The 18263-nt window shown below is 52.4% G+C and overlaps 1 protein-coding gene across 1 annotated transcript; it reads left to right on the top strand.

Annotated features, from left to right (window-relative positions):
- Positions 1-49: 49 nt before the first annotated feature.
- ANKS3 (ankyrin repeat and sterile alpha motif domain containing 3) lies at positions 50-17956 on the top strand. Its single transcript, XM_036392700.1, has 18 exons — positions 50-119; positions 4778-4878; positions 4993-5168; positions 5976-6174; positions 6378-6499; positions 7247-7328; positions 8001-8136; positions 8448-8606; positions 9646-9771; positions 10235-10353; positions 10653-10820; positions 11251-11375; positions 11636-11777; positions 12296-12468; positions 13635-13750; positions 14654-14737; positions 15173-15268; positions 15488-17956. Exons 1-17 carry the CDS (start codon positions 68-70, stop codon positions 15253-15255), a joined length of 2163 nt encoding a protein of 720 aa, XP_036248593.1. The 5' UTR covers positions 50-67; the 3' UTR covers positions 15256-15268; positions 15488-17956.
- Positions 17957-18263: the final 307 nt, after the last annotated feature.

Raw genomic sequence — 18263 nt, 5'->3', positions numbered from 1 at the left:
GGCTTGGCGCCGCGGGGGCTCTTGGGTGTTGTAGTCCGCGGCCCGTGAGGGCGGGGACGCTCCCGGCATGCCTTGCGCGGGCGGGACTACTTCCGGCGGCGGCGCTCACCGGGGCGCAGGTGAGGGAGCTGCGGGGCTGGGACGGGACAGCGGCCGGGAGCAGCAGTAGGGGTGGCACTCACCTCTGGGGCTGGCCCCGGGCACTCCCCGTACTCGGTGTGCCCGTGGCCGCAGCGGTTCCTGCCCGCTCGCTGAAGTCTGCGATGCTGAGGCCGCGCTGCTAGCAGGGCCGCGAGGGAGGCAGGTGTGGGGATAACGGCCCCGGAGCCGTTCCGCTGTGCGATGTTCGGTAACAGGCGTGTGGCGGCCGCTGTGGCGGCTCCAGCCGCTCCGTTCGCCTCAGGTGCGTTGCTGTGTGACCGGAGCGAGCCCGGGCCGAGCCCTGCGGGTGCCGTGTCCGGCTGCCTTGGCGGGCACAGCCCCTGGCAGGGCACTGTGCTCCCTAATGTGGCTGCTCAAGTGCTTTTGTGCCTCTTAACCTCGTTTTTCTGAGGTTGTTTGATGTGCTTTAATGTGCCTGAGAGTGACAGGCTCGGGGTAGAATCACTCAGCTTGGAAAGGACCTTTAAGTGATTTAGTCCAAGCATTAAAAGATGAAGAGCTTGGTGTATTTTGTGTATTTTCAACAGATTTGGGTAGGATTGAACTCGGGTGTTGTGGATCCAGGAATGTTTTTTCACACCCACCTCATGAACCTGGTGTGGTTCCTGCAGCTGTGATTTGTGCTAGCTGAGGATGATACACTGCAAAAATGAGATGCTCTGATTCCTGTTGTGGCTGAGCTGGTAACAATTGCACTTAAAAAGAAATGCAACGAGGCTTTTTTTACTCCCTCTGATAAGCTGTTGTTGGTTTAGTGGAAATAGAGCAGAAGGGGAGTGTGTTTCTGCTCTGCTCTGCTCTGCCCTGGTGGGGCCTCATCTTGAGTCCTGAGGGCAACCACAATATCAGAAGGATCTAAAGCTGTTGGAGAGTGTCCAGAGGAGGGACCTGAGGGGTCTGAGGAGCAGCTGAGGGCACTTGGATTGTTCAGCTGGAGAAGGAGACTGAGGGCAGAGCTCAGGGGGGCTGCAGCTCCTCCCCAGGGCAGCTCTGATCTCTGGGACAGGGAATGGCTGGAGCTGGGCCAGGGCAGGTCAGGCTGGATTTTGGGAAAGGTTCATCCCCAGAGGGTGCTGGCACTGCCCAGGCTCCCCAGGGAATGGGCACAGCCCCGAGGCTGCCAGAGCTCCAGGAGAGCTTGGACAGTGCCCAGGCACAGGGTGGGAGTGTTGGGGGGTCTGTGCAGGAACAGGGGTGGGACTGAGTGATCCCTGGGGGTCCCTTCCCACTCAGGATATTCCATATCTCTCTCTTGTCAGTTTACTGGCTCAGTTGGACCCCCCAGCAGCCTCCACACTTGTGGTGTCCTGGGTGTCCCTATTTTGGGACAGAAGGACATGTGTGGATGTCCCTGCTTGTGGCAGGGGATGTGAGAGAGTGAATTGGGCAGTGCCTGCTGAGGGTGATTAACAGGCAGTGCTGCCTTTGTTCTGTGCTGGGGGCTGGTTGCTTCTCAAATCACCTCCCATTTATTGTAGTGTGGCTCTAAAGTGCTTTTTGTGTCAGTTTTCATACTAAGTTTATTTTTTCTCTGCCCTGGATTTAGTTTGAGATTTGCTCAAACTAAATCCAGGGCAGTGTGGGGTTTGCTGCCCCAGCACTGCAGAGCTCTGACCCTGATAAATAGCTGAGTGCTGATGGATTCAATTTAATAAAAACAACAACAGCAGCCTCACAGGTGTCATGGCTTGACCCCACCTGGTTACCAAGCACCAGGCTGCTGCTTTTCCCTGCTCCATCCCTCTGGGATGGGGAGGAGAATCAGAAAAGAAAGTAAGAAACCTCATGGCTTGAGGTAAGAACAATTTAATTATTGAAGCAAAGTAAGACATAATGATAATAATAATTATCATGAGAAAATAATCCCAAAAGAAACTCAAAAGCAACATGATTGCTCAGCACCTGCTGATTCCCATTCCATGGCCAAGCTGTGATTGGCCCCTCCCAGCTCACATACTGAGAGTACATGAATTCCATGCTCTGTGCAATGGAATATCCCTCTGCCAGTTTGGGTCAGCCTCCCCAGCTTCATGGGCACCTCCTTGCTAGCAGAGCATGGGAAGCTCAAGTCCTTGGTTTAGGGTAAGCACTGGATAGCAGCAACCAAAGCATCAGTGTGTTATCAGCATTCTGCTCATCCTGAATCCAAAAGCAGCCTGTGCCAGCTGCTGGCAGGACAAGGAACTCTCTCCCAGCTGAAAGCAGAGCTGAGGGAGGCCTCTAACAAATGTGAACTTGTCACTATGTCCCAAGGCAGGGGAACAGCCTGTCAATGTTCAGGAGATCTTTAGCAAATTTATTCTTGGTAACCCAGTGTTGCTCAGTACTCTCATGTTTACTTTTGCAGGGGTTTTTGTGGGCTTTATCTAAAATGTTCTGTGCAATGACTTGAGCTTCTTAGGTTCTGCTGTGGCTGCCCCTGCATCCCTGGCAGTGTCCAGGGCCAGGTTGGACAGGACTTGGAGCAACCTGGGATAGTGGAAGGGTCCCTGCCCATGGAAGGGGGTGGAACTGAATGGGCTTTGAGGTCCCTTCCAACCCAAACCATCCTGGTATTCCATGATATGATGGATTATTGTGTATTGGATGCTCGTGCCACATGTCCCCTCCAGGCTCCTCCTCTTTGCACCAGACAACCCCAATTTTGTTTCATTCAGGTCTTGTCATTTCAGTCCTGAGGGTTCTGATCACTCTTGTTGTCCTGGAGGTTGTGAGCAGCTGTCCTCAGGTGCATGCAGAGCTGACAACCTGCTAAAGTTCAGTGTGAGGGGAAATCTCAGAGCTTTAAAAAGTAAAAAGCAAATTTGTAGGCAGAGCACAGGGGAGGTGTAGGAAGCTGAAGGTCCTGGATGTTCTGTCCTGTGACTCTGGATCACCTCACCAAGGCTGCATTGGTAACTTGTACCTGAGAGTGCCTGATTCTGACAAAGACCAAACACCTGAGTGGTTTGTAATTAGTGTGCCCAATTAACAAGGAGGGTAGAGAACAATGAGCTTCACTTGCACCTCAATGTGCTTCTACAAACTGCCCTGGATTCTACCTCCTTTCACTGCCTTTTGGCCTCCCTGGGGCAGCTTTAATCTGTTTTAGTGGGACACTCCTACTTTCCCCCTTATGATCCACTTCAGTCCACTTAGCTCTCCCTGTGATTTGATTGTGAGGTGTTCAGGCCCTTCCCTTATTCCTGCCTGAGGCCTCTGGGCTGCCCAGTGCACTACAAATTGCTGCTGTCAGGCAAAGTAGGTCCTTGTGCAGATATTTTTAAAGGGAAATAATTTCTTACCAGCTGGTGCTTTTGTTGTCTTAACAAGTTGAGAATGAAGGAGGGGAACAAAAGGAGGGTGGGAGAGAAAGGATCCAGGTGGGGACTGAAGAGGTAGGAATGAAAGGAGTTTTCTTTATATAGTACAAGAAAAGGGGCTGGTGCTTGCAAGGCAAAGACTCCCAGTTGCTCAGAAAACAGGAGTATGGTCTTGAAATGTTACAGCTGAGGCAATCTGAGGAGCAGCTGCTGCTGAAAAACCTGTTCCTGCTCTCTTCTATTCCTCATTTGGCATTTGCTTGACCCCAGAATGAATCCAAGGAGTTAAATTGGTAAGAAGTTACCAGGAAGAAGGACTTCATGTTGACTTAGCTTATGCAGAGGGACCAGGCAAACCCCAGGAGTGCTGTATGGTGGCAGGGAGACTACAGAGAGGGAAAATTCCCGTGGGATTACCTGGAGCAAGCTGCCCAGAGAGGCTGTGGCTCTCCCTCCCTGGAGATAGTCAGAGCCCACCTGGACACAGCCCTGTGCAATGTGCTCAGAGGACCCTGCCTGAGCAGGGAGGTTGGGTGAGGTGACACCCAGTGCTCCCTTGCAACCAAACCACTCTGGGATCCTGTGTCCTGGAGCTGCAGCTGAAGCCCCCAGCTGCTGGATGCAGCTGTGCTGAGCAGCTCTTCATGGAGTGCCAGACAAGAACGCTCTCCTGTGCGAGGTTCAAATGATTCCTCTGCAGTTGCTCCCTAAGGCTGGGCCTGGGATAAACCTTTCAGGCAGTCCTGGAGCTGGAGGAGCTCTGTAATTAAGATGTGTCTGCAGGAGTGGGGGTGTGCTTGGATAATGAATGGGTAGGTGTGCTGCTGCTCCCTGTGTTTCAGCATGTTCAGGATTCACTGAGATGGGGCTGGCTGCCTCTGAAGGGCTGAAACAATAACTGGTAGAAACAATCTGCTTACAACCTGGTGACAGTGGAGGGTGCACCCTCTTCAGGTGACAGAGTGGTTTTGGGAGCCGTGGGCAGTTGTCATTATTAATGACTGTGTCTTAATTTAATCAGGACCATCCTGTAATGCAAGACAGATGGACAAGACCAGGAATGTCTGAGACATGAATTCCTAATTCTCTCCCTGCATTATAAAACATTCAGAGCAAGAGTTACATCCTTTTGTAAAACACTAAGCCTACCTTGAGGTCTTAAATAGATGTTTAGTCTTCTCTTGTCAAGGTTATTCAAAGCTGCCTTAGGCATGTTTGGTTAGGCAGGCAGGAAATAAAGCCACTGCTTCTGCAATCTTAAAATGAGATTTGAAAAATGTAGGCTTTAGCATTGTTGCCCTTTATTTTTCCAGTGTATTGGAATCCCAGAGTTTTCTACAGCAAGAGAAAACTTCCAATAAAATCTTCTCAGCAGCAATTATTGTTTTGGGTTGAGGAGTCAATCAAAATTGAGGTAAGAATTTGAAGCCCCACACCTCACCTTCCAAGCCTGTGGCAGCATGGAGCTGTAACTGTATGGAAAACAGGGATCAGCAGCTGAGTGCTGTGCTCTGCTTTGGCTCCTCAGGGCAGGATGTCGGAGCTGAGCGACGAGGCCAGCGAGTCGGAGCTGCTGAGCCGCAGCCTGTCCATGTGGCACGGGGTGGGGCCCGTGCTGTGCCGCGAGGAGCTGGACGTGCCCCTGGACCTGCACACGGCCTCCTCCGTCGGCCAGTACCAAGTGGTGCAGGAGTGCATCCAGCGGTGAGAGGGGCTGGGCTGGGCACGGCCGGTGCCACCTGCCGCGGGTGTGCTTGGCACCGATGGCACGGCTGGTGCCACCTGCCACGGGTGTGCTTGGCACCGATGGCAGGGCCGGTGCCACCTGCTGCAGGTGTGCTTGGCACCGATGGCAGGGCCGGTGCCACCTGCCGCGGGTGTGCTTGGCACCGATGGCACGGCCGGAGCCACCTGCCGCGGGTGTGCTTGGCACCGATGGCGCGGCCGGTGCCACCTGCCACGGGTGTGCTCGGCACCGATGGCAGGGCCGGTGCCACCTGCCGCGGGTGTGCTTGGCACCGATGGCGCGGCCGGTGCCACCTGCCACGGGTGTGCTTGGCACCGATGGCACGGCTGCTGCCACCTGCTGCAGGTGTGCTTGGCACCAATGGCACAGCTGGCTGCCACCTGCTGCAGGTGTGCTTGGCACCAATGGCACGGCCGGTGCCACCTGCGGCAGGTGTGCTTGGCACCGATGCCTCACTGGTTGGGGCAACAAGGGCACATCACTGGGATTCCCAAAGGGTTCTTGGCACAGTTTCCAGAGGCAAATCTGCTGATAAAATTGACCTCCTGAGTGTTTTAGTAGGGGGTGGAATGAGGTGGTCTTTAAGGTCCCTTCTACCCCAAAGTAGATTCTGTGATTCTGCAGTCTGGGGGAGGTTGTGCTGGAGCTGGTAGCAATTCCCATGCAGGCTTCAGTGCTAGATGATAACAAGAGTTTGCAGAAGCCAGCTGTGGTTCACAGCTCCAGCACAGTAGTTCGTGTGATTTCTTTCCTCTGTTCCTTAGTGGAGACCTGGATTTGAACCAGAGGAACTGTGGGGGCTGGACCCCACTCATGTACGCTTCCTACATTGGCCATGACAACATCGTGCACCTGCTGCTGGAAGCGGGAGTGAACGTGAACATCCCCACCCCAGAAGGGCAGACTCCCCTCATGCTGGCCTCCAGCTGTGGCAATGAGAGTGTGGCTTACTTCCTTCTACAGGTGTGTATCCCATAAACACAGGTGCAGCCACAGCATGTGCTGTAAATGCTCAGGGTGGGATTATCCACAAGCTGCCACTGTGTTCTGGTGTGAGGTCTGCTTTGTGGTGGGATTTAATTTAAACTCCTGGTGTCCCAGCCTAAAAGGGCATTGGCTGAAAGCCTGAGCAGATGCAGTAAGGAGTATTGTGTGTTCTCTTGCAGCAAGGGGCAGAGCTGGAGATGAAGGACATCCATGGCTGGACTGCCTTGTTCCACTGCACCAGCGCTGGGCACCAGCAGATGGTCAAGTTCTTACTGGAGAATGGGGCAAATGCCAACTGCAAGTAAGGAGGAATCTGTCATTTCATGTGGGAATCCTTAAAATCAGAGGGTTTTGGGAAAGCTGTAAAAGGCAGGCCTCAGAAATAACAGAACTATGATTAGAGTTCCATGTACATAGACTCCTGGCTGGCAATAATTTCATTGTCATTTGTCATTCAGTATGAAAGCAACAGGTGGCAGATGAACACACTCCAACAGACACCTGCTTTTGTCTTCCCCCTGTACCTCAGGATGTGGCACAACTAATACAGGGACAGGTGACCTGCAGACTGAATTGAAGTCTGCCCATGTTGTCACTGTTTATTAAATTAGATTTACTGCTTGTTTAATTATCAGCTGAACACTGACACCTTCTGAACTCAAGTGCACTTCATAAGTCTTTTTATTGATTTTTTTTATATACTCAGAGTTCAGGTTGGTTTTTGAAGTGTGCCCTGCATTCCTATGCCTTGGGACCAGCACACATTTATGCACGTGGAATTGCCTGAGGGCAACAAGAGATTCTTACTTTATTAGCTCCTGCAAAAGTGATTTGGGCTCTTAAAGGCAGATGTGCAGCTGGAAGAGTAATCTGTTGCTGTGCAGCCAGTTTAAGAGCACTGAATCTCTACAGAGAATCAATTCTACAACAGGACAGCCAGTACATCATAGAGTCTGTGATCAGCAAAGGTTGAGGGGTGGGAATGCTCTGTTAGAGAGTGGCAAAGCATGAGGTGTTATACCTGTCCATGTGTGTGTTCTCTCCCCAGGGAGCCAGTGTATGGATACACTCCTCTGATGGAAGCAGCTGCTTCTGGCCATGAGATAATTGTTCAGTACCTTCTCAATCATGTAAGTGTCCTGACGGTTCTCTGGGTAGCTGAAAGTCTGGTTCCAGCCCTCAGAGGAACTACCACAGATTTGACACTGTGCTTTTTGTTGACAGTGTTATGTTTGCTCCTTGATGACAGTCACCTCTGAAGTCCCAGACTTTCAGGACTGTTTTCAAAGTATCTGCTTTCTGCAGGCTGATACCATGAATTTACACTGGCCTTGTAGGAATAGGAGTGAGGTCTGACTGTCCAGATGTAACTGAATAATGACTGAATTAGAAAACAACTGAAGCTGTAATTTTTCTATTGTGTTTACAGGCTTGCATGCTCAGGCTACTGGACATCTGCATCCAAAAGCTCATGAGCATGCAGGGCTCTTACACAGTTTGGTTTAAATCCCATTTGACTGGTCCAGCTTACTGCCAGAAGGAGGCAGCAATGCAAAACACTTCAGATCAAACAAACCTGTTCCCAGTGGCAGTGCACAAGAGCCCTGGGCTATTTGGCATTCAGGAATTGGAGATAACTAGAAAGGCATTCAGGGTGTTAGTGCAGCTTGAGCTGTCTGTCAAAGGTGAGCCTGTATTGCTGCTGGAGGAGCTAAGACAATTTTGGTGGTTTTTTGATATACATATATACTTTTTACACTGCCCTCTGCCATGTGCACTTAACCAGGTGTTTTTTTCTGCAGGGAGTGAAGGCAGATGTCAGAGATAACACTGGAGCCACAGCACGGACCCTGGCCATGAAGTATGGCCACACCAAGATTGTGGGGCTGATAGATTTGCATGCAGCCCCAGTGCCCAAGGTCTTCTGCAGGGGTCCAGGTAACAGATGTTTGACCTTGTTCATTTTAAGATGAACCTGAAGTGAGGTGTTTGATAGTCTGGAAGTGTGTTATACTGTGTAGATGGGGTAGTGCTACCTGGTCTGTCCTGGAAATTCCAGCATTTCTGAGGATGAAAGAGGCATGAATCCAACAACTCTTGTCTGCTGGCCCCTTTCTGACCTAGGTTAGCTGTTCCACCCTCACTCTTTAACATTTCTCTTTTTCTTTCCACTGCACTTATAGGACCAGTAGCAAGTAAAACAGGCAAATGACTTCCTGTGCTATTAACAACCTCTGTTTGAACTACAGGCAACTATGAGGAGCTGAGTTCTTCAGATGAATCATGTTCTGCTCCCCAGAGACAGAGACCTGCACGTAGGACCAAGGGTCCCAGCATCCATGAGGGGCCCCAGGCCTTGGCCAAGATCACAGCAATTGGCCTTGGGGGAAGGAAGCAGTCTTGCTATGGTGAGGAGAGTTGGGAGCCTGAGGGACAGTCCCCTGAGACCTCAAATGCACTGCAGCTGTTCCTGCTGTCTGTTTTTGATTTGTTGGGATTCATGTGGGGTTCATAGAGGACAAAGATAGCTTTGTATGAAGGTGTTCACTGTCCAGTGTCTGGGTTAGAAAGAAAACCCCCTGAACTCTTTTGTCAAGGCTGGATATTGATGAGTGGGATACTTTTCTGCTCTCAACTGCTGTTCCCCTGACTCTTGAGAACAGTTCAGTTTCCCTTTTTAGGCAGGCTCAAAAGTTTGAGACCCCTTCTGAAGCTGATGACAGGGAGGTGCTCACAGTGGTTGAGAAATCATTGATCATAAGAGTGAACTTGTGAGTTTTGCCTTCCCTGATGCTTGAAATTCTTCTAAAAATGAAATTGCAAAACCTTTGCAATAGACCAAGAGAAAGATGATCCCAGTTAGACATCCTGATGCAGTGCCAGGAGGTTTGTTTTACTGTCTGTCATAGGTATTTCTCAGACTTGTTGCCTGGAATAACCAAGATTATGGATTCGGAAGCATGTTCAAAGCTCAGTTCATTCTCTTTAACACAAGTCTGTGTTATCCCCCAGGCTGTATTGGAATGACTCTGTCAGTTTAAATGCCAGTGGGATTCTCCTGGTGTTTTAGCACAGCTGCAGGGGTGTTGGTTCTGCAGGGCTGCTCTCCTAAGCAGCTCTTTCTCTCCTTTCTAATTTGAATATAACAAGGTGAGGGAGTGCTGGAAGCTGCTGTTTAAGGTACATCTCTGCTATAAGGTGTTTTCTCTGACTTTCTTTCAATGTAAGCATGTAAATGAAGTTCATGTGCTTTGGGGTCATGTGGGGGAACTGCAGGAACCTGCTTTTCTCAGGTGCTCTCTGTGCTTTTTAGAATGACACTTGTCAGTTGTGAGCACAGTCTCTCGTTTTAGTTATTTTCAGATCCAGAAGTGGTTCCATTTTCTGCAGGAGCCTCCCTGACTAGCTTGCATCCTAATCTCTGTTCTCCCTTCCTGTTGCACACAGAGCAGGTGCCCCCTCAGGGCTATGTCACCTTCAGCAGCGATGGCAGCTGTGTGCCAGGTGTCATCCGGCACAGGGACGTCACCTCCCCGATCAACGACCTGGACGTGGACAGCAGCAGCAGCAGGGGTAAGTCACTGTCTCAGAAATGCAGTGCACACCTGGCTGTGAGTCCAGGCCTTGGCTTCCTGTCCCACTGAGATGCTGAGATTGGAATGTCTCTCCTGAGGGAAGGCTGGGATGGTTTAGCTACACAAGATAAAGCTCAGTGTGGTAATTACATCAGTTTGTACAAATAGTCTGAAGGGGGGTGAGAAGAAGACAGAGTATGGCTGTTTCCAGAAGTGTCTCTGGTGGCAAACAGACTTGGGAAAGATGGGTGCTGGGGATCAGATGTGAAATCTGCCTCAGGGTCATCTTGTGTCCTGAGTGCTGCACATGAAGCCTTTCTCTGAATCTCGCCTTCCTTTACACCTCCCGGAGGTTTTGCTGGTAATTGTAACTAAACCAGAATGTAACAAAGTTGTACTTCACTATTTTTTTTCCTGTAACAAAGTTGTACTTCACTATTTTTTTTCCTGTTCCTTTCCAGAGGATAGTGCTTTGTCCAGCAACAGCTTGGGAACCATCAGGAGCAGCAGCAGCAGCAGCAGTGAATACCTAATTAGAGTCCCAGGAGTCAGCAGTGAAGGCTCCTTGGAAAGCAATGAGGTAGATTTACTTTTCTTTGCCTTCAGCTTGGGCAGTGCTTTCACCCATGGGAGACTCTACTGCCATGGGAGCCTGTAGGACCAGGATGGGTGAGGAAAGGCTCTTCCAGGGACAGGAAAACCAAGGAAGGGGAAGAGGTTGGAGGTCACTCACAGCTCACATGGGTCAAGGCAGCTCTGGGGCTGCAGTACAAAAGGGCCTTTAGGTCTTGAAGGAGCCTGCACTTGTCAGCCCCCCTGATCCTGCCATCTCTGCTCAATCATCCTTTCCATTCTGTGGGTGGTTTTTTTCTTTTCCAGGACTCTGACCACACCAACAGTCCCCCGAGTCGGAAACAAGCCAAGAGCTTTAAGGGCAAGACCCGCTACAGCAACAGTGACAGCCAGTGGAGCCAGTGCCTGGGGAGGGCTGGGGGCTGCTGCCAGCACCTGGTTCTTCCTGAGCCCCCAGCCTACACAGGGCCCCAGGTAAGCACAGACCTGTCCTGCAGCCTCTGTCACTGTGCCAGGTGTGGGAGGCTTTTCCACGGTTACCAAAACACTTTGTGTTCCAAACTTAAATGCTTGTGAAACAGCAATTTCTTGTAGAGGAGCTGTTTGCTGAGATGTTGCTGTTGCTGGGAGTGGTTTCCTAGACCCTTCAGGCCTGTCAAACTTGGCAGTGGGGTGGGCTGGGGTAGCTGATTCTGTGTCATTCTGCTCTGCACTTGTTAGAAGAGGTGTGGCTGCAGCAGAGGCCAGTCCTGGTGTGTGACTGTGGAACCATGAGAAGTTGTTGTTGCTGCTGGAACCCAGAAAGGTGTTAAAACAGCATGAGGAAGCAAATATTTATAATTAGGAGGAATGGTGATGCTTTTGTTGAGAGGGTGTAACTAAGTTTCTTTTGTCTGGTCTGCAGGACCTGGCAACATTCCTTGAGGAGATTGGGTGCCTGAAATACCTGCAGGTGTTTGAGGAGCAAGATGTGGATCTCCGGATCTTCCTGACCCTCACAGAGAGTGACCTGAAGGAAATAGGCATCACGTGAGTGTCTGTCCTGTCCTGTCTGTCCCAGCTATCCCCTACAAACCACATCCAGCCTGGTCAGGAATGTTTAGCTGGGGAGTGCTGCTCTCTTCTGGCTGCCTCCCACACTTTAACATCCCCGTGTCCTCAGCTGTTACATGCTCCTGCTTCTGGAGGCACCTTCAAAAGACCAGGACACTGCAGAGGTGCTCATGGTGTCCTGTTGTGCTCAGGGACAGGGGGTGCAGGGCTTGACCCGTGTTGGTTCCATCCCCCAGGCTGTTTGGCCCCAAGAGGAAGATGACCTCGGCCATCGCGCGCTGGCACAGCAGCGCCCGCCCGCCCAGCGACGCGCTGGAGTTGGCCTATGCCGACCGGCTGGAGGCGGAGATGCAGGAATTGGCCATCCAGCTGCACAAGGTGAGGCTGCTGCCAGCTCCTCAGGCCCCTACGCCCTGCAAGAAGCCATCAGTGCTGTGGTTTTGTTGTTCCTCTGGTGGTTTTTCCTTCACCTCAAGCCACAACTTAGAGCGGACACGCTTGGTGTACAAACAGCACAAGTAGAACTTACCCACTCCTCATCCTTGGTGCTCCTTTGTCTATTTCCCATCCAACTGATAACTATAGGAGCCAGGGGCAGGAATCAAATTCCTGCTATTTTCCAGCAGTGTCATTTTTATGGTGCAGTCATCGGTGAACAGACTTGTGTTGTTTTGGGAAATTTGGACTCATAAGTAACTTTGTAAACAGAGAGGAAGGGGGAATTGTAACTGTGGGGCTGGGCTTAGTGTGGAGAGAACCTATACTCACTGTACAAGCTTCATCCAGCTTTCTTTCCCACTGGAAAGGAACATTCTGGCTGCCTGAGACATTAAAATAGCAGTGACTTGAGAGATGCTCAGTGCCCCCAGCCTGATCCCCAGTGTGCTTTTCTGCAGAGGTGTGAAGAGGTGCAGGTGATGAAGGGCCAGGTGTGCCAGGAGCAGAAGCTGCGTGCAGTGGCTGAGAGCTGTTTGATGGAGCGGGATGAGACCTGGAATGCCATCCAGTGCCAGCTCAGAGAGGCTCAGGCCATCACCACGGATGCTGGAGTCCTGCTGGATCAGATCAAGTAAGTCATTCCCAGGAAGTGACACTGAGACTGATGGGAAATGAGATTTGGGGCCATATTGGCCGCCTTACAGGTGATGCTCAGGGTAAGGCAGGAGAGCTTACCTGACACCTGAACACATTTGGATCCTGCCTGACTTTCCCCAGTGAAAAGCCACAGCCATGGGAGCACACGTGAAGTTTTGGTCAGATGCTTGAGCTGGAAGTGGCCTTTTTGGGGGTGCTGGGTTCTCCTGTTTCAAATAGAAGGAACCAGAAGGCTGAGGCTGTGCCTACCCAGGGTAAGACTTGGTGACCAGGACCTTTTTGAATACAAAAAGGAGTTTTTACCCCATACCCTGGCAAAGGATGTGCAGTAACTTGCAAGTGAAGAATATTTTTCTTGCAACTCTGTGACAACTGGCAGAATAATCTAACTAACTTCCTGACACTCCTTTTACTGCTTTTGTGGTGCTTTTCTCTGGGCCCCAGTTGGACTTGTCTCATTGTATCACTGACCTTGTTCTGACCAGTGATACAATAGGGACATCCCTGAAAGTGGAATAAAGCATGCTGCTTATGGATCCTAGCCCGAGTGAGTGTGGTCTGCTGGCTTCCAAGACAGGGTGAGCTGAAGTTGGATCCAGTAGCTCAGCAGAGCAATATTCCCACTGCAAGGGGCAGAGCCTGGCCTGTCCCCCTGACTGAGGAGCTGAGGCTGCTATAGAAGGGCCCTGCCATGCTCTGAACATAAACTGCTTGAATTGGTGGGATGGTGATGACAGCCTGAGAACCTGGGTGCCCCTCATGCCTCTCCTGAGGTCATTTCCTTTGCCCATTAGAAACCTTGAATTGGGCCTCATTCTCCCACAGACCAACACAGCCCCTGGCTTGGGCTTCCTGCTGCTCACCCCAGCCCCTCCTTGTCTTGTCCCCCCACAGCTCCTCTGTGCAGAGCTGGCTGTGGCTGCAGATGGGGAGCAGTGGCTGGGAGCTGAGCAGTGCCAGCACCCCAGGCTTGGGCTGAGGCACTGCTTCCTCCTCGCAGGAAGCAGCAAGGAGCAGGTTGTACCCCAGGGCCTTAGAGGCGCTGCCCGGGCACCCCGTGCAGGTACTGCAGGCTGTAGGACGTGCAGTGGCACTGCCAGCTGTCCCTGTCCCGCTGATGGCCTGGGTGTGCTTTGGCAGGAGCTGCCAGGCAGAGCTGTCGTCCCGGCTGGCCCCGGAGCAGGCGGGCGAGGGAGCGCCGGACACGCGGGAGCAGCGCGGCACCGGCGAGAGCGAGCGGCCTGGGGAGCGCCCAGGTGAGCCCAGGGCAAAGCCCTGCTTGCCTTTCCTTGCTGGAATTTGGGAATGCATGAGCAGCCAGGCTCTTAGAGTGAGTTGAGTTCTTGTTCTCAGGGTATTTGGAGTGGAACTTGCAGAGTTTCTCAGCAAGGATGCTGAGAAAAGGCCACTTCCAGTTTTGGGGTCTGGCAGGCATTCGTGACTCAAAATGCAGAGGTGTAGCACAGGCCCCAGTGACAGCCCTGCTTCAGGGACCTGTGGCTGCACCTTGGGTTTGTTACCACCCTGTGCACTGGAGCAGGGTCTGAACCAGAAGGGGTGGTTGGTTCCCTAACCCAGTTTTGGGCATTTTGCTGTTGGATCCATGGGACAACCTCTGTAGCTGGGCAGGCCTGACCCAGCAGCTCCTTATCCCTAAGAGCTGGTAAATGATCCCTGGAAGTGCTCAAGGCCAGGTCGAAGGGAACTTGGAGCAACCTGGTCTAGTGAAAGATGTCCCTATCCATGGCAGGGGGTGGAATGGGATGGGCTTTATGGTCCCTTCCAACCTAAATCATTCCATGATTCTGGGACTCTCTTATCTTGCTGCCTGTGACATGTTCCTAGTGACCTGTTCTTTGCTCCTGTCTTAGAAGTGAGACAAGCAGAGATCCTGTCCATTGATTTCTGTCCATTACACTTAATCCCTTTGAGAATCTCTTAATAAACAACCCAGGCAGTCTAAAAACGTAAATTCCTAAGTGGTAGAATTGGCAGAAAACCCCTCAGTTTGGCACAGGCAGCTCCAGCTCTCTTCCTATGTGATTCAGAAGCCCTAACTGGAATCTCTTTGGCTGGGGATGCTTCCCAGCAGCACCAGCCCCTTATGTGCTCTGTCCTAGAGAGCTGCAGATGGATTAACTGTGTCCCTGTCCTTGCAGTGCTGGAAGGGTGGCCACCTTCCCTGAAATCCCTGAGCTTGCCTGAGCTGTCAGCTGTGCTGGAGGAGTGTGTGGGAGAGATGGGTAAGCTGGGAAGGACTCTGGGCATGTGGAGGGGCTGTTGTGCTGTGGGGAAGGCATGGCTGGGTGGGGTTTGGTGGTTTGGAGTTGTTGTTGGGAGAATCTCTGCTTGTTCAGGGAAGTCTCCAGGCTCTGGAGTTGGTGCTGTTCTTGCTGCAGATCTTGGGCTCTGCATCATCCCCTGGTGGCAGGTCCAGGTTGGGAGGTGGGGGGTGGTCTCTGCATCTTCTGCTCGCTGATGAGAGCTGCTGGGGAAGTGACTCCCTAATCCTGTGTCCTGTTCTCCTGGTGACAGGAAATTGTCCCAGCAGCTTGCAGACAGTAGAGACACCCCTGTTCTCAGAGCAGGAGCAGCACAGCAGTGGCTGAGAGCAGCCTGTTCTTTCCTGCTTCCTGGCCCCTTCCTAATGCTCCTTTTTCCCTTTGGTTTGTCCTCAGGAAAAGCTCTGCAGACTGTGACTCAAAACCTCCAAAGGCTCCAAGCCCTGGGGCAGAGCGGGCAGAGCTGGCCAAAGCCATAACCAAGCCAGGAGGGTGAGTGGGAACAGCTGCCCTGCCCTGTCCCAGGCTGTGGCACTGAGGGGACACCGTCCCTCACTGCCATGTGCCCAGAGCTCGCTCGGAGCCCAAACACCAGGGCTGCACTCTCATCCTTGGGTGCCCTCTGCTTGGTTCTCCCTTTGGAAAATCTGTAGCCCCCTTGTCCCTGTGTCCCAGCAGACGGTGACTGTCCCTTTCTCCTGGTGGCTGCAGGAATTCTGACGTCGGGTGACCGTTCCACCCGGAAGCTGAGTGTGCCTGGGAGAGGGAGCACGGGGCCTCTGCCAAGGGCCACCGCAGCCTGCAGGGCACCGAGGAGGCCATGGCCACCAGAGAACACAGCTGGGAGGACGAGGGACAGCAGAGGACAACAACCAGCTGCTCTTGGGGCCTGACTCAAGGCTCCCAGGATCTTTGTTTGAAAGGTTTAGGTTTGGAGGAGAAGCTCCAAGCCTAGAAGTTTTGTCTGCCTTAAGCTTTGTGCAGCCCTTGTTGTTCAGGTCTGGGTGGTGGTAGAAAGGTGACAGTTGCACACAGCAATCAATTCATTATCCTTTCCTGTATCCCAAGCTCCCCAGGGCCTCTGAAACGTGTCCCTGGCTCCTCCTGTGCCATGGGGATTGGCCCAGAGAATGGATCTGAGGCCATAAAAAAGGCAGTTTGTTGTGGAGGGGTGAAGGGAGTGGAGTTTGTGATGTTTGGCTCTTTGAGCTGCAGTGGAGTTCAAACTGCAGCCCTGTTCCTAGTTGGAGTGTCTGCTCTACTGCCACCCCAGATCTGGGCTTCAAAGCCTGTTCCTCCAACCAGCCCACTTTGGTTCACTTTGGGTTCTTGCTCTCCTCAGGGCTGGGTGTGATCACGTTGGTGGTTTAGGAATGGCATTCACTGAAACACTCCCAACTCACCCACTCCCCCTCCTCACCTCCTCTCCCCTGGGGTGGGATGGAGAGGAGAACTGGAGGCACAAAAGTTGAAGATCACTGGTAGAAATAAAAGCATTTTACTGGAAACAGCACTGAGATAAGGAACAGTAACAGTAATAACAAAAGTGTACAGGAGAGGTCCTGGTCCTGCAGAAATGAACCCTGTCCTGGCCAGAAGCAGGACATCACTGTTACTCCATCCCCAAGAACTTGGCTTTGTGGTCAGTGCTCTATGGCAGAGGTGATTGGCCTGGTGTGCCAAGATCCCAGCATGGCAGGGATCCCTTGGAAAGACAGGAGAGAGAGAAGGGAGAGCTGGGACTGCTGAGCTTCCCCTGCCTCTGGCAAGCAGGGAAGTGCCCAGGCAGCAGAGCAGGAACAGGGATAGCTCTGTGCCCCATGGGAGTGGGCAAAGGAACCACAGCCCAGACAGAGCTGTGGTGCCAGGCTTTGCTCCTCACCCCTGCCTGCCTTTGATGTGCAGGCTTTAGTGCTGGGAAAGAGTTCTGCCAGAGCATTTGTGGGTGGGCATTGCCAAGGACAGGCCTGTCCCTGGGAGTGGGTGAAGGTGCCAGGGACTTTGGTGTAGAGTGGTTTCCAATGACTCTGTGTTCCCATTTATTCCTGAATCCTCTAAGGGGGAAAAACACAACAATCAAAATCTGAAGTCTATGAGTGATGACCTTGGTGAATCACGATAAGTCCCTTTGGGAGGAGGATGGAACTGTGTGTTCCTTCTGCTATTTGGACTTTGGGCACAGATCCCAAATATAAAAACCCATCCAGCTCCGTCTTCTGATGAGCTGCCTGAGTCCCTTCAGGCAGGGGTGACAACTGGCCTGCCTGCAGTGTCTGTGCTTCCTGGCCCCAGGCAGGTATGGCCCTCTCAGCTGTGCCCCCATGTGCCTGGCAGTGTCCCCCCCTCTGGGTGCTGCTTCCTGCCCATGCTGACCTCCCACCCTCAGCACAGGGCGCTGTTTTTTCATCTTGAGCAAGCACCATGGAGCACGTGGGCACTGAGTGCCAGCTGCAGGGTGAGGCTGCAGGAGCTTCACCCTGAGGAGTTTGGATGAGGGGGATGGAATTGTCCTCATGCAGCACCCCTAGAAACTCCTCAGAGGGCTGAGGCTGTGCTGGGAGGGGTGTTCAGGGTTTGTCTCTCATTCCCTGTCACTGGGGAGTTCCAGGCTCTCTCCCTAGCCTTGGTGGTGCCTCTGGCTGCAGTAATATGGGGGTGTTAGTGCTGTTTCCCCTGTACTCAAGGCAAACCCCCTCCCCCAAAAAAAACTCCTCAGGGAAAAACCCTGGCTCAGCAGTGCCCTCAGCATGGGGGGCTGTGCAGAACAGTGGCTGGAAGGTGACTAGAGGGATTTGGGGCTTGCTTTGCTAAGTCTGAGGCTGGAATCAAGGAGGTTTGGGGCATTAATAGGATCTATCCAATAGATGAGAATGCCTGGGGAAAGGAGGGAGAGGTGGCAGTGTGTGTGTGTGAAGGAAAAAGGCCCCAAACAGGTGCTGCAGGTGTAAAGGCTTCAACAAAGGGGTGTGAGAGCACCCAAGGGCCCAGCAGGGAGGGGATCTTTGATAATAGAACATCCCTGAGGAGGCATCCCTTAACTGCAGGATGTGAAGCAGCATTCCTTGCAGCTAGGGTGGCTGTGCAGGCAGCAGGAGTCTGGTGCTACCCTAAGGTGAGCTGTCCATGGAAAAAACAGCATTTGCTGATTTGGATAAATGAATAAAAGCTGAGAAGCCTGTGTGTGGTGTGTGGGTATCTCTGGAGAATCCTGAATAAGTTCCTGATTTGTTATTGCAGGGCACTCAGGAATGCACACAGGCTTTTCCAGCCATCGCTGCCAGGAGGTTGCAGGCTTAGCGGGCTGGGGCTGCCTGAGCCCTGAGAGCCCAGCCCTGCCTGCCTGCACCATGTGGGAATCCAGAGGAGCCACTGAGCTACTCCAAGCCAAGGGCTGGAGCCAGGCTCAGGGAGCTGCCTCCCCTGTTCACCTGGAGAGGAGAAGGCTCCAGGGACACCTCAGAGCCTCTTCCAGGGCCTAAAGGGGCTC

This window comes from Molothrus ater, chromosome 16, assembly GCF_012460135.2.
Source record: "Molothrus ater isolate BHLD 08-10-18 breed brown headed cowbird chromosome 16, BPBGC_Mater_1.1, whole genome shotgun sequence".
NCBI classification, from domain to species: domain Eukaryota; kingdom Metazoa; phylum Chordata; class Aves; order Passeriformes; family Icteridae; genus Molothrus; species Molothrus ater.
Note: the sequence above shows the minus strand (reverse complement) of the source record. Positions and strands in the feature narration are given on the sequence as shown.